General features: G+C 37.5%; 1 protein-coding gene across 1 annotated transcript in view; it reads left to right on the top strand.

Annotated features, from left to right (window-relative positions):
* The window catches only part of RAD18 (RAD18 E3 ubiquitin protein ligase), an 84,995-nt gene that overhangs the window by 50,517 nt on the left and 19,389 nt on the right, over positions 1-15,089 (top strand). The window contains exons 10-11 of the mRNA XM_011961280.1: positions 8,035-8,175; positions 11,498-11,681. Of these exons, the coding sequence (XP_011816670.1) occupies positions 8,035-8,175; positions 11,498-11,681 (325 nt within the window). The remainder of the gene's footprint in view (positions 1-8,034; positions 8,176-11,497; positions 11,682-15,089) is intronic.

Here is a 15,089-nt window from a genome sequence, read left to right as displayed (position 1 = left end):
GGCTCACTGCAAGTTCTGCCTCCTGGGTTCACGCCATTCTCCTGCCTCAGCCTCCTGAGTAGCTGGGACTACAGGCTCCCACCACCATACCCAGCTAATTTTTTGTATTTTTAGTAGAGATGGGGTTTCACCGTGTTAGCCAGGATGGTCTTGATCTCCTGACCTCGTGATCCTCCTGCCTCAGCCTCCCAAAGTGCTGGGATTACAGGCGTGAGCCACTGCGCCCGGCCCTGTTTTTCTTATAATTAATAATTATCTTTTATTTGCTTAACTGTTTACCTAGTACTAATATATCTCTAAACCTTCCAACAGAAGTGTAAATCACTTTCCAGTACATTTACACACATTGATTATAACTCATTATTTTCTTAAGAACTTCTCCCCTAGGGCCACCCCTAGTCTCTGTTGTCCTGTTCCAGTCTACTGTGCTTGCCCTTTATGCCTTCTATTAATACATGGCTGCTCCTCTGGAATTTATCGTCACCAGCTTTCTGGGAATTCTGCTCTCCTCCTTCCTGTGTTGGTTCACTTCTTCCAGGTTCCAAGTCTCCCTGTTCTCTTGCCTTGTTTTGGTAGAGCACATTTTCCAGGAAACTTCCTGAGAAAGGGTGTATGCAAGCTTGTCCAAACTGCGGCCCAGGATGGCCTTTGAATGCAGCCCAAAACAAATTTGTAAACTTTATTAAACACTGTGATAATTTTTTTTTCTTGTTTTTCTTTTTTCTTTTGCTCATCAGCTATTGTTAGTGTTAGTGTATTTTATGTGTGGCCCAAGACAATTCTCCTTCCAGTGTGGCCCAGGGAAGCCAAAAGATTAGACACCCTTGGTATAGGGGAATTTCTTGAGATATATAACATTCCATACATAACAGGAAATAACACCTTTATTATTGATTGATAATTTAGCTGTTTGTAGAACTTTAGGTTGAAAAGATACTTTTCTCCGAATTTTCAAAGGTATCCTTCCATTGTTTTCTGCTTTCCAGCGCTGTTGCTAATAACTAGCTTGCCATTCTGATTGTTTATCTTTCATTTGTTACTTTTTTTTCTTGATCTGCCCATGTTCAGTTCACCATCAAGTTCTGTCAGTCTCTATCTTCTAAATATTCCCTGAGTCCATACACTTCTTATGTATCTCTTTGCTTTCTAGTCATCCCCCATCTACTCTTGACCCTTCCTAATACTCAGAAGCCAAAACTGTCTTCCAGAACTGCTGAGTCTTCACATCATTGCCATTTCTGCCTTGCTGCCCTCCTGCCATTATAAAGAATTCTTAAGTGGGCTTTCCATTTCTCTTAAGCTAGAGTTTGTAAAGTCTGTTACTTCCTTTATCTGGACCTGCCGAGCTCCCTAGCCTTGCCTCTTCTCTTCCCCTTACTCCTTGTATTCCAATCACTCTGGATATCTTTTACCTCCTTTACCAAGTCCTTCAGTGTTTTAGGGCATTTGTTACCCTCTTCTCTCTTTGTCTGGAACTATGTCTTTCTCTAATTGCTTCTGACCCCTATCTATACTACCTACTGTCAATCAGCTCAATTGTAGTTTCCCTGGGAAACCCTTTGTGATCTCAGACAAGGTAAGATTTTCTTTCTATATGTACTTACATTATCTTGTGTTTTTTCATAGTACTATTCCATTCGTTCAGCCATCACAAGTTTTTCTAGTACTTAGCATGTGCCAGACACTGTGCTCAAAGCTGGGGATATAGGAATGAACAAGACAGACAAAAAGCCTACTCTGTTGGAGTTTATACCTTACTAGTATTTTAGAATGTGATAAGTGAAAAAGCAAGGAAGAATATAAGAAAAGTTTAACTTTTTGATAAAATGGTCATAATCGTTATTTATTGTGCAGCTAATTAGTTTCTTATTTCTAATTAATTTCTAATTGTGTGTTTTTATTAGTGTGCTAGGGCTGCCCAAACAAAGTACTGCATGTAGACTGCATGGCTTAAATAACAAATTTATTGTCTCGTGGTTCTGGAAGCTAGAAGTCCAAGAGCAAGGTGTCAGCAGGGTTCTGGAGGCTAGAAGTCCAAGATCGAAGTGTCCCGAGCTTCTCAGGGCCATGCAGGAAGGATCTGTTCTAGGCCTCTCTCCTTGGCTGTAGACAACCATCTTCTCCCTATGTCTCTTGACATCATCTTCCCTCTATGTGTGTCTCTGTGTCCAAATTTCCCCCTTTTATAAACATATCAGTTGTATTGGATTAGGGCTCATCCTAATGATCTCAGGGGTGGCTCTTCTGTCATTTCCGTATCATAAGCAAAGTCCTGAGGTTAGGAAAAAAACTGTCTCGCTTAGAAAAGAAAAAAAAGCTTAAAATGAATAGTAGGGGTTTGGGGGTCTGGAATAAGAGCTTCTTGCTCTCTGGAAATGGTTTTCTTTAATCACTGTATCTCTACCCCAGTTCAGATCAGCTAGACCTCTATGAAGGGAAACAGAATCAACATTCCTTTTACCCAAAGGAAAGAGAGAGGTGGCAGGATCTTGGAAAAGAGATAGATCCAACAATTCCACATTTAACTCATCCTTTGTCATATCCTGGATGAGCCCCCATATGATGGGCTAGTTCCCTGGACCTTGACCCTCTTTGTGGGTGGGAACTGGAGTAGATCTTTTCACTCAGCCCACTGCTGGCCACTCCTTGCAAGAGGGAACACATGCTGGAACCAGCCGGACGCTCCTCTCTGGTGGGAGCAGGCTCTGTGCAGGCCCCATAGCAGCGTCCTAGCCCCTGCCCTTTCAGCACGTGGGTTCTCGTCCTGTGTCCTAGAAAAATGAAGTTGCACAAATGGATTGGAGAGTAGTGTATGTGGAGGATTTTATTGGGTGATGGCTGGCAGCTGATGGGAGTTGGAAAGGGGATGATGTGGGAAGAAGGTGGTCTTTCCCTGAAGCTGCAGCATCTGAAGTTAGCTGCAGCATCTGAAGTTAGCTACATTTGTCTGTAGTCGCCAATGCTCAGCTGCTTGTATCCCCGATGCTCAGCAGCTTGCATCTCTGACTGCTTGCATCAGCTGCTTGTGTTGCTCTGCCAGCTGAAGTATTTTTATGGGCAAAGGATAGAAGCATGGCAGACCAAAAAGGCAATATTTGGGCGGCGAGATGGGGTCAGCTGTTTTCACTTAGGGCCAAGGTCCCAGGCTTGAGGGTGGAGTTTAGCCAGGAGCCCAGCCATTCTGTATCTCAAGGACACCAAAGAGCTTTTGTTTATGTGGGTCATATCTATTAGTATGTATCACATTATCAATTAAAACTTAGAGATGTCTGTTTCCAGCCATGGAATAGCTTCATTTACTCTCTTACCTAAAACAAGCAAAATGAATGTACAAAGTATATGAAATAGCAATTTTCAAGATACTGGCCATTGGGCACCAAAGGATAGGGGTCCTTGAGAGGTAAGCAAAAAATGTGATGAGCTTTATACTAAAGTTTCCTGGCTATAGTGTGGGCAAGTGGGTATTCCAGGCAAAGCCTGGAGACTCTAAGTTAAGGAGAAAGAGCTGAGAGATCAGAGGAACCAAAGGAGTTAGAGTTTGCAGGATGGAGTACTGGAAGGAGAAACCCAGTGATCTGCAGAGAGTTCACCTTGAGTATTCATTTGGCATGCAAAATACATTCTCTGACCACAGTGAAATTAAATTAGAAATCAGTAACAAAGCCCTTGGGAAAGTCACCAAATATTTGGAAGTTAAATAATCCATTTCAAAATAACCCATAGGTCAAAGAAGAAATTAAAACCAAGAAATTTCAAAAATATTAACAATGAACCCATTACATGTTAGCATAAATAACATATTTTGATTTAAAAAAGAACTGTTTCTCCCTCTTCAAAAAATAAAAATAGAGATTTCTATTAGCCCAGACGGAATAACAGAGACTATATTTACTCTCCTCCATGAAAAAAAAAAAAAAAAAATCTAGAAAACCAGGTGAATGTTGAATGGTTTTTCAGATAATGGGAAACAAACAGGTAGCATAGGACTGTGATCTCTGAGATAGAGAGAAAACAAATCATGACTTAGGCCAAACATTGCTGTGAACAGACAACATTACATTTCACAGAGATAGAAGGGAACAGGGATTTCACAGCTTGGAAGCAGCAAACCTTGACAAGACCAGCCTCAGAAGTATTTAGAGGTCAGAAGTATTTAGAGTTGATTGAGACCAAATTGGAGGTGAGGAAATGAAACCATTAAGGTAGACAACTTTTTGGGGTAGGTTTTAGTGTAAAGGAAAGCAGAAAAATAGGGTCATAGCTGGAGGAGGGGTGTTGGGTCAAGGGAGGGTTTTGTTTGCTTTTTTTTTTAAGTTTATTATTTGAATTGGGAGATATTTAACTCAGTGGCTTTCTGATCTTTTTGACTACAACCCACAGTGAGAGATACATTTTATATCACTACTAACTATATACATACACGTGACTGAAACAAAGGCTTCACGAAATGGTATTGCCTTTTCCATTTTTAATGCATTCTGATACTTTCTATTCTCTTTATTATTTCAATAAGAAAAAAATGCTGGTCTGGATTTACTGAGTTGTTTCCATAATTCACACTCTATGTTCGAAGGCACAGTCTCTCTGTTCACAGCTTCATGATGGAATCCCAAACATAAGTTAGAGGTTAGCCTTTAATTATAGCAAGGACAGTTGTTTCATGGTAAGAACAAGGGAAATAGATCATAAGTGCACAGACAAGTTATACTGGTGCTTGAAAGATGACAGAGTTTCTGTTAGAATGATTCTATATTTTTCAAAGTAGTGTGAGACCAATTAAGAGGGGCCACATGGGGAGTGTTGAATATTTGAATGAAGAGAAGAAAGTGTAAGATAGATATTTTGGAGAATAGTAGAGCAAACTTTACTAGGGAAAGGTGCAAGAGTTGTATAGCAGTATTGAATGCCCATTTGAGAATTAAGATCATGAAATTAAAGTGTCACTAGTCAGTTCAGGGCTAGATGAGTAAGCCTGTAGTGAACATTAGCCATAACTGTTAAACTCTGTTCTTCATCCACGTTTAGCTGGTTGGCTGTAATAGGTGGTATGATGGTGAAAGCTGACTCCAAATTCATTTCTTGATTTAAAGTAGACGAAGTATCTCAGTGGCATCACTGTAGAAGGGTATGAGTCTTTTCTACTCTTGAGAGAGCCTGTTTTTAGTCTTTTGTGCCACTGGGTTCTGGGTTCTTGGGGAGACCCAGAGGCACTCTGACTGTAAGGGCTGGTCTGAAGAAAAGTAGTTAAAGTGATCAGGGAGTGAAGGGCTTGACTTGGTACTAAAAAAGATTACGTTTAGACTTGGAGAGGAACAAAGGATGGAATGATCCAAGTATTCAAAATCTGGAAGAAAATGAGTTGGTTGAATGTGTACTTAGTCATGGACACTCCCACGACTAGCTGAGCCACTTAAAATTTCTAAGAGGTAAATTCAGGACATATACCCACCAGAACTGAGATTTTAAACTCTGCAGTACTCCTTGCCAAATGGCAAATCTTCTAAAATGAAGTAAAGAGGTAAGTGGGAGCAATGTTACTAGTCTTGATCTGTTGACAGTTTTCATTTTCTGAGTAGGGGTTACTGGAATTCTCTGGCTAAAGCCAGAGTAGTGGCTGCCATTTACTTTTGGTTTCCAGCCTAGCTCTGGGGTAATTAGATTTAAATCTGGGATTTTATTACTTCAGAAGATAATAAGTCATTAAGCCTTCTTAACTGTTAATGCTATTACTTTAGCAAATTTCTTAACTAATTCTTAAATCTCCAGTCTTTATGTGTACAGTGGAGTGGCCTTAGTAGGAAAATAGCTTAGACCTGGTCTAACTAAATTATGTAGATCCCGTAGTACTGTGTCACCATAATGATGGTGGTAGTGTTAGCCCATTGATTCCAAGGAGCCAGAGAAATACAAGATAGTTATCCTCAAGTGCGTAGAGTACTTAAAAGAAATCACCTAGCTTGTATCCTAGATAGGATCTCACTTGTTTCTAAAGAGTTAGTTTTTTCCCAGTAATCTTTACGTCCAGCATATATTTCTTTTGCTGACATTTTAATTAGTCTCTTATTTAAAATGTGCCATACATTTTATAACCCAACACATTAGTTTCACTAGAAGTTTTCATACATGTACCATACACATAAAAATATTGTAATTAGGAGCATTCTTTCCTGAATGTCTTTGCTGTGCTTGTCAATATTCACGTATAGGAATCCAACTATTTTCTTCCTTGTGCATCACAATTTAGTTTTTCTCTTTTCGTGTTAAAAGATAATTTTCAAAAACAAGTAACATCATTCTCATATGGATATAAAATGAACATGTGTTTTTATTAAAGATTTAAGCTCATTAGTAGAGAGAGGGCTGATATTATGAGGTGATCAAAGAAGGAGCCAAAGAATCATCACATTTACAGATGAGGAACATTGAAATGAATGTATAATGGGCAAAAAACTGGCTTCTTCCACATTGGAGTACGGAAGTCAATTGAACCTCCACCCAACAGGATTTTGCATATCTATAGTCAAGAATTATTTTCCATTGCTCTCAGTTATCTACAACATACAGAGTTATACCATAGCTCAAAGGCAGTGAATGGCTGGAATCCTGGGAGGGTAGATTTAGACAATGCCATAGTTCAACGGAAGCTCAATTTTTTTCCCTACACCCAGTAAATTCCTTATGCCTTAGTATTGTGCTAAGGAAAATGGAAGAAACCAAGTGATAAAAAGTACATTGTTGATTTTTGTATGAAAACAGTGTCAAATTTTTGTTTTAACCATTTGTAGTATGGTTCTCTCTAAAAATTTTACAGGATTTATGACATTACTTTGGACTGTGGCCTAAGTGTTTAATGTTGCTAGATAAGTAAACTGCAACCTCAGCTGCATGGTTCATAATCACAAATACATGCCCTAAAGTCCATGCAGTAATGATGACTGGCTGCTCTTTATTGAACAAATTGATACATTAATAATGATGATCTTGAGGTCAGGGTTAATTATATTCAAAGGTGTTAAAAATGGTAGTAAATAAAGATTAGAGTTAGTATAGTATCCTAAGATAAGGTAGAATTGGTTGGAAGAGGTCTTAGAATCTTGAAGGGGCTCTACTGGGAAACAGGCCAGAAATGTCTAGAAAAAAAAGAGCTGGAGTGGATATCCTTTGTTATTATGATTCAACTTTCCTAGAGGCTTCTATTTTAGATCCAGTGAATAGTCTTAGTACTCTTGTATCTTGGAAGTTAGAATGGTATCATTTGTATATATTTAAGAAAGCGTGCATCTTTCTTGCTCTTATGATTATGTAAAAGCCTCTCTAGAGAATGGAGTTTGGGAAGAAACCTAGAGTAGCAAACTAGGAATATCATGTTTCCATGTTTGTATTTGAGGAAGAGAGAAGATAAAAAGAATCTTCCATGACACTGCAGCCCTTTGTATTCTTATACTTGGTAGCTTTTAAATTTGTTGCAAATGATTCCTATGGATGCTGTTCTTGAGCAGTCTGGTACACCTCTTTTTTTTTTTTTTTTCGAGACAGAGTCTCGCTCTGTTGCCCAGTCTGGAGTGCAGTGGTGTGATCTTGGGTCACCGCAACCTCTGCCTCCCAGGTTCAAGTGACTCTTGTGCCTCAGCCTCCTAAGTAGCTGGGATTCTAGGCACGCAATACCATGCCTGGCTAATTTTTTTGTGTTTTTAGTAGAGATAGGGTTTCACCATGTTGGTCAGGCTGGTCTCGAACTCCTGACAAATGGTCCACCTACTTTGGCCTCCCAAAGTGCTGGGATTACAGGCATGTGATACCACGCCCGGCTAATTTTTTTGTGTTTTTAGATAGAGATGGGGTTTCACCATGTTGGCCATGCTGGTCTCGAACTCCTGACAAGTGATCCATTCACTTTGGGCTCCCAAAGTGCTAGGATTACAGGCGTGAGCCACCACGCCCATCCCTTGTACACCTCTTGATATTCAGTTTGTCAGTTGTAGATGGTTAACTTTCATTGTCCTAGCTTTACTGTGAAGATCTTTTGAATTTCAGGTAAGAAACATAAGAGTGAATTTCAGCTTCTGGTGGATCAGGCTAGAAAAGGATACAAGAAAATTGTTGGAATGTCACAAAAAGCAGTAACGATAACAAAAGAAGATGAATCTACAGAAAAGCTATCTTCTGTATGCATGGGTAAGAAACTATAATTAAAAACAGACATGTTGAATTTCATTATTTACTTTTAATATGAAAAGAAAATTAAACCAAGGAAATTTACTTTGGAGTTCCTAGTTCTTTGAAATGAGGAAAAGTATTTTTAGACAAACTTCGTGTAGCAGTTTGTAAACTAGATTTATTACTGTGCAGAAAATGGTTGGAAGAATGTCCTGAAGAAACGGTCTCTTTTTGTCTATCATCCTTTCAGTTAATGACAAATCATAAATTTCTTAATTATTTAAGCTTGAGGATGTTTTCCAGGTGTAGAATTTATTGGTGGAGATCCTGAGAGATCCTGTAAGAGAGTGAATTATTTTTGTGATAGAACACTGGTGTTTACTTTGGATGAAATGTTCTGCCAAACAATCTAAAGCTAACATACTGGTAGGCTAATACAGAGCACATTCCTTAACTTTGATCCATTTTAAAATTTGAAATTAATATTTTAATTCTATTGCCTGGGCTTTGGACTAGTGAACAAAAAAGAATCATAATGGGGGAAAGTGCGCAAGAAAATTCCTTATCATGTTTTTCTATATTGTGGTAAAATATATATAATACAATATTTATCTTTTTAACCCTTCATAAATGTATAAGTCATTGGCATTAAATACATTCACAATATTGTATAACTATCACTACTGTCTATATCCAAAACAATTTCATCATTCCCAGCACAAGCTCTGCACTCATGAAATAACAACTCTTCCGTCCCCTCTGCCTCATAGCCCTGGTAATAACAGTTCCACCTTCTGTGTCTATGAGTTTGCCCATTCCAGGTACCTCATATAAATGGAATTGTATAATATTTTCTTTGTGTGTTGACTTCTTTCTCTAAGCATAATGCTTTCAGAGTCCATCAGTGTTGTAGCATATTTTAAAATTTCTTATTATGATTAAACAGTATTCTGTAGTATGTATATGCCATATTTTGTTTATCCATTTATCTGTTATGGTTATTTCCACCTTTTGGTTATTATAAATAATGCTGCTATGAGCATTGATGCTCAGATATCTAAGTTTCAGCTTAGAGTGGGATTTCTGATTCATATACTGGTTCTATGCTTAACCTTTTGAGGAATTTAGTTAAACTTTTCCGTAGTGGCTGCATTATCTTACATTCCCACCAGCAAAGCATGAGGGTTCCAGTTTCTTCACATCCTTATCAACGCTTGTTATTTTCTGATTTTTAAATTTTTTTAAAATTGTAGATGCAAAATGGTATGTAATTGTGGTTTTGATTTGCATTTCCCTAGTGACTAATAAACAATTTGTGCATAAGGTGTTGCCTCAGTATATAACTCATGGTCTTTGAACAAATCAAATTTGTTCATGCAATTGTGAAAGGATATTTCTAGAAACTAGTTTAGCACTTGAGAAAATCTGACTGAATATTTCCCATTAAGAAAACTTTTTTTATTAGTTGAACCTCTCTTGAATATCATTGATGGCTTGTATGTATTTATGAACATCAATATTACTCTTTCTGGGGTTCAAAGGTGATTGCTGCTTTTAGATTACTGTGCATGAATGAGATGTCTGAGAGGGTAAGGAATGTGAGAGAGGTGAAGACAGACACAGACTGACTGAAAAGATGAATTTTGTATAGCATCATACAACCAATGTAATTGTTGCTCTTTAGGACAAACATTGAAGTGCTCATGTAAGTGAACAAGTTGCATATTCTCGCAAGTGAAAACTTAGCCTGTTTTTTTTGTGTGTCTCTGGGGAGCTCTGATGTCTGAGCCTCACTCCTGAGGCTCTATTTTGAAGTCCTGCATTCTGAGATCTAAGGGCAGGTAGGAAGGATAACTTATTTTTTATGCCCACGGATTATTGAATGCTGTTTGTCCCCAAGAAGGAATATATTGTCTAGAAGTGTATGTAAGAGTGGAAGAAGTAAGAAAAGAATACAGACAATGTGCAAAAATAAAAGATTGTTTTCAGTTGAATTCCTGTTCCCTGGTTTGCCAGCTTTTTTGCATGCGCCTCACTAGTTAAGTAATATAGTCCCTGGGTGAACCGAGTTGACTAGGGGATTGGCTCCTCTTAATGTGATCCTGGTATCTGTTTACAAGATGAGTTCTTAGAGGTTCAGGATGGTCATCCTGGCTAACTTCTTTTTCTCTTTTCCAGATATACTTTAGAGGATGCTGTTTTGTTTTGCTAATGATAGTTTATTGATAGCCAGATGACATTAGGAGCATATTTTTAGGAATTATACTCTTGTGAAGTATGCTGTTCTCCCAGTATAACAAAAACTTAGAACTATTTCTGAAAAAAATTTGACTGTATGAACTTGGCAAGGTTTTTTGAATAATGTGTTATGTTCTTTCCCCATAAATTCTCTCTGTATAACCAAACCTTGACAATTGTATTTTTATTGTGCTTTATTGAAGACCTCTTGCCTCTACAAGTCTTGAGGAGTGATGTGCGAAAGCTCTGTTTCTCTGTGAGGAAACACATGAAAGGAGTTCTGTACTATTATTAGCACGTGTAGCTTGCATGCGAAAGTACCTCCTCAGTTCCTGAAAGTTAAGGACAGCACAGATGAAAATCCCAGCAGAGTTTGTGATGAGTGGGAGAATCCTGGGCACTAAAGAATCTTTCACAGATATTCTCATTCATATTTGTAGAAAATTGGCCATTCCCATATGCCACATTTTTGTAAACACTGCATCCTTCCAGCTTTTTGGGGTCTTTATTTTTATCTGCAATAAGAGACCTTAAAAGCTGAGAATATGACAAAGAATGCATGGAAATGTGATGTGTATTGGATCAAATGGAAATATTCCTTGTGTCTGATTAGTTGTCCTTTTCCATAGAGAATAATTAGATTCTATTTAACAGGTTTAGAAAAATGTCCAGATAGATGCATTATCATATAATAGTGACAAATATTGTGGTTTTCTTATTAGTTGAATCTGTAGTCTTTTTTTTTGGTTATACTTCTTACGTTGGTTTGTCAGTGTTCTCTGATCTATGAAATATGCAAGAATTCCTTAGTGATATGTTAATAGATGCCTCATTAGAATTACAAGATTCTTCCTGCTCCTGGTTTTAAAATAAATTTTATTTTTAAACTAATTAATCTTGGAAAAACATGGGCTGGATAGTATAATTAGGTAGCACCATTGTAGTGTTAATTCTTGCTCTCTGGCTGTCACTAGAGTTCTGGAATCAATGTGACATATACTTCAACTTTACTAAGTGCATATGGCAGTATTAAGTGTTGCAGAAGTAACAGGCGTACAGAAGTTGTAGATTTTAACGTACTCTTAAATTTATTTTTTCCTAGGACAGGAAGATAATGTGACCTCAGTAATAAACCACTTTTCTCAATCAAAGCTGGTAACAAACCACCTTTCTCAATCAAAGCTGGACTCCCCAGAGGAATTGGAACCGGACAGAGAAGAAGATTCTTCTAGCTGTACTGATATTCAAGAAGCTCTTTCTTCACCAGAATCAGATTCATGCAATAGGTAAGAAACATGCAGTAGTTGATTATTTTAAATATCTACTTCATATGCACACATAGATGGCAGAAATAATTAGAAAGTAGCTTTGAGGCGTGGTATGGTGTGTCACTCTTACATTTCAGTCCCCTTTTACCGCTGGGTCATCTTCACAGTGGTAACAAGGCAGGATTTGGGAAGGAAGTGTAGGGATCAGAGGGTGAGTTTGGTCTCTACTCTATAGCCTTTTTATAGATATTTTTCCTACTGTTGGAAAAGAAAGCATGATAGATAGTGAAATTTTTGTCAAGACAATGAGTGAAGGAGATAAAAACAACTGTATTGGAAAACAGAGATGATCAGAAAGACGTGGCGCATAGGAGTGTTAAGAAATGAAAAATTTAACTGAGTAAATAGATGGGGAAACTTTAAAAATGAGAAGTTTGGTAATGAGTCATTTTGTAAAGATATTTTAAAAATATATAGGGTTTATTTTACACACACACATGCATGCACACACACATACCATTTTTCGTTCTGGTCATAAATGTTAACATTTCTATAGGTTGGCACAAAAGTAATTGAAACCACAGTTAATTTTGCACCAACATAATACCTTATGTTTATAATTGTTATTTTTAAATGAGTACAGTATTTTGTTATGTCTCTGTACCATAATTTACCAGACCCTTCAGTTTCTGTTAGAGCTCTGCATTTTTTCCAGTGTTCTACTTACGTGCCTGATGCTATGGTAAAGCTCTTCCTTTGTTTCTGTTGAATACTTTTTTTTTTTTCATTTTTTTGAGATGGAGTTTTGCTCTGTTGCCCAGCCTGGAGTGCAGTGGCGCGATCTCAGCTCACTGCAATCTCCACCTCCCAGGTTCAAGCATTTCTCCTGCCTCAGCTTCCCAATTGGCTGGGATTACAGGCCTGTGCCACCTCACCTGGCTAATTTTTTCTGGTATATTTAGTGGAGATGGGGTTTCACCATGTTGGCCAGGCTGGTCTTGAACTCCTGACCTCAAGTGATCCACCCACCTCAGCCTCCCAAAGTGCTGGAATTACAGGCATGAGCGACCGTGCCTGGCCACTTTTCTTACATTTATTATTCTGATAGGTAGGCATTGCCTTCTCAGTGAATTGTACTGATTTAAAAAATGCTAACAGCAGTATGTCAATATGAGTGTGTCTTGGAAGTTATTTAATCTTTGATGTTAGTTTATTTAAAAATTAGTAACACTGCTGTAGAATGATAGACTATTTCTAATCTGACTAATGGAATTATTAATAAATTTTTTATTAGTATACCCAGTGACCCTCTGTTTTTGTAGGATACCTGGGAAACAGTTTCAAATTAGTCAGAATGAAGTATTAGGAAGGAGAAAACTTCCCATCTCATTCCAAAGATTTTCAAGGTCAAAAAATTGTATTTCTAGTTAACTGAGGGTAAAACATATGGTTGCCTGATTTGTTATCGTAGATCAGGCCATTCCTGCAAGTACAGTGCAATGTTTGTTTTTAAACACACATGTAGGAATACAGAAAAAAAAAAAAAAAAAGAGTCAGGGGAATAAGAGTTAGATTTTAACCATAGTCATTAGATGCTTGAATGTTTTGGAATGCCAGAATGATTTGGGACATTTGGGAATGGCAAAAACTGAAAGGGAAACACGGGGCAGTCAGATGTCTTTATCTGGTTGTGAGAATATGGGAAATAGGGCGAGTATGTTGATGTCCTAGCCTCATTCAGACTTGTTGGCATCACTGAACTATGAGAGGACTCTGGGAAAATGTCATTGCTTTTAGGTATACCATGGCTGAGGAACTAGGAGAGCAAGCAGTAGTCTCTGGGTTTAATAAAAAAGGTAAAGAAATATGGCTGAGGGAAATATGGAGTAAACTTTATTGGGTCAATTTACTAAAATGGGTTAATCCAAAGGCTGATCATTATAACTCATTACTCACTGAAAGAATTGAAAAGTGCTTTCACACTTATCCCCAGTGACATATTGCTCCTGCTGCTACTTCATTAGGGGATTAGCCTTTTCTCGTTATTTATCTTCCTACTGACCAAGATTCTGGGTAATATTGTAAGTTTTTCCATCTTTAATGATTTCCTCTTGATAGGAGTCATATAGGGGTATCCTTATACTACATTGTGAAGTGATCCTTTTGTTAGCAACTGAACGTAAGTATAGTGATGCTAGATTAACTTTTGTTCTCTCTCCATAACAGGGTCTGACATTACACTATTGCACTCAGCCATTCAGCAAGTATGTATTGTGTTCCAGGCACTATTCTAGACACAGCAGTTTAGCAGGGACCAAACCATCAAATAATTTTTTAAAATGTAAGCACTTATATTCTACTTCACATTATACTTAGTTGGTAATATATGTACATATTTCTGCATGCACACACACGTACATGGCTCAGTGGAAGTACACACTAATTACATATTTTAACAGTTTTATTGAGATACAATTCATATAGCACACAGTTAACTATTTAAGAGTACAATTCAGTGGTATTTAATATATTCACAGAGTTGTGCAGCCATCATCACAATTTTATAACATTTTTATCACCCCACAGAGAAACGCTGCACCCATTAGCGGTTACTCTCCATTTCTTCCCAAACCTCCTGCTCCAAGGCCTAGACAACCACTGATCTTCTTTATGTCTCTATAGATTTGACTCTTGTGGACATTTTATGTAAATGGAATCATACAACACGTGGTCTTTTGAGATTAGCTTCTTTCACTTAGTTTGCTCTCAGAGTTCATCTGTGTTGTACATGTTTCAGTACTATATTACTTTTTATTGTCAAATATTTAATTTTATGGATATACATTTTATTTACTCATTTGTTAGTTGATGGACATTTGAGTTGTTTCCAGCTGCAATTTTAACAAGGAAAAAAATCACCAAGTTTGCTTGCACACTGTGGAAGCTTAGCTTTAGTGATGGTATGTAAGGATTTACTAGGCTTGCTTTGAGAAAGTGGGCAGTGTCTCCTCTAGTACTCATGTCTTAAATTGTACTAAAATACTAAAGATTTACTCATTGTAAATATTAAGTATGGTAATCTTTACATTTTTTATTTTATTTGGGTTCTTTTTTATATCTGTTTCTGAATCATTCTGCTGTTTTATCAATCCTAAGATCTTTAAGCTTAAAAGGTGGAGTCTATTTCTTGTATAAGACCTAGAAACTAAGGCTAAAGGGAAAGTGAGAGAGAAATGGACCATAAATAATGGTGTTGGTTTAATATCAGGACAGACCACTTGGCAACTGATTCAAGAGTATATTGTCAAAGAGTGAGCATACAGCAGGAAGCAGCTATGGGGTAGCAGGAAAAGTAGTTGGCTTTAAGTTGATGGATTACAGATCAAGTTCTACCGGGTGATTTTTGATTCAGTCTTTGAAGTCCAT

This window comes from Colobus angolensis, unplaced genomic scaffold, assembly GCF_000951035.1.
Source record: "Colobus angolensis palliatus isolate OR3802 unplaced genomic scaffold, Cang.pa_1.0 Scaffold544, whole genome shotgun sequence".
NCBI classification, from domain to species: domain Eukaryota; kingdom Metazoa; phylum Chordata; class Mammalia; order Primates; family Cercopithecidae; genus Colobus; species Colobus angolensis.
The sequence above is the reverse complement of the archived record's forward strand: the minus strand, read 5'-3'. Positions and strand labels throughout refer to the sequence as shown.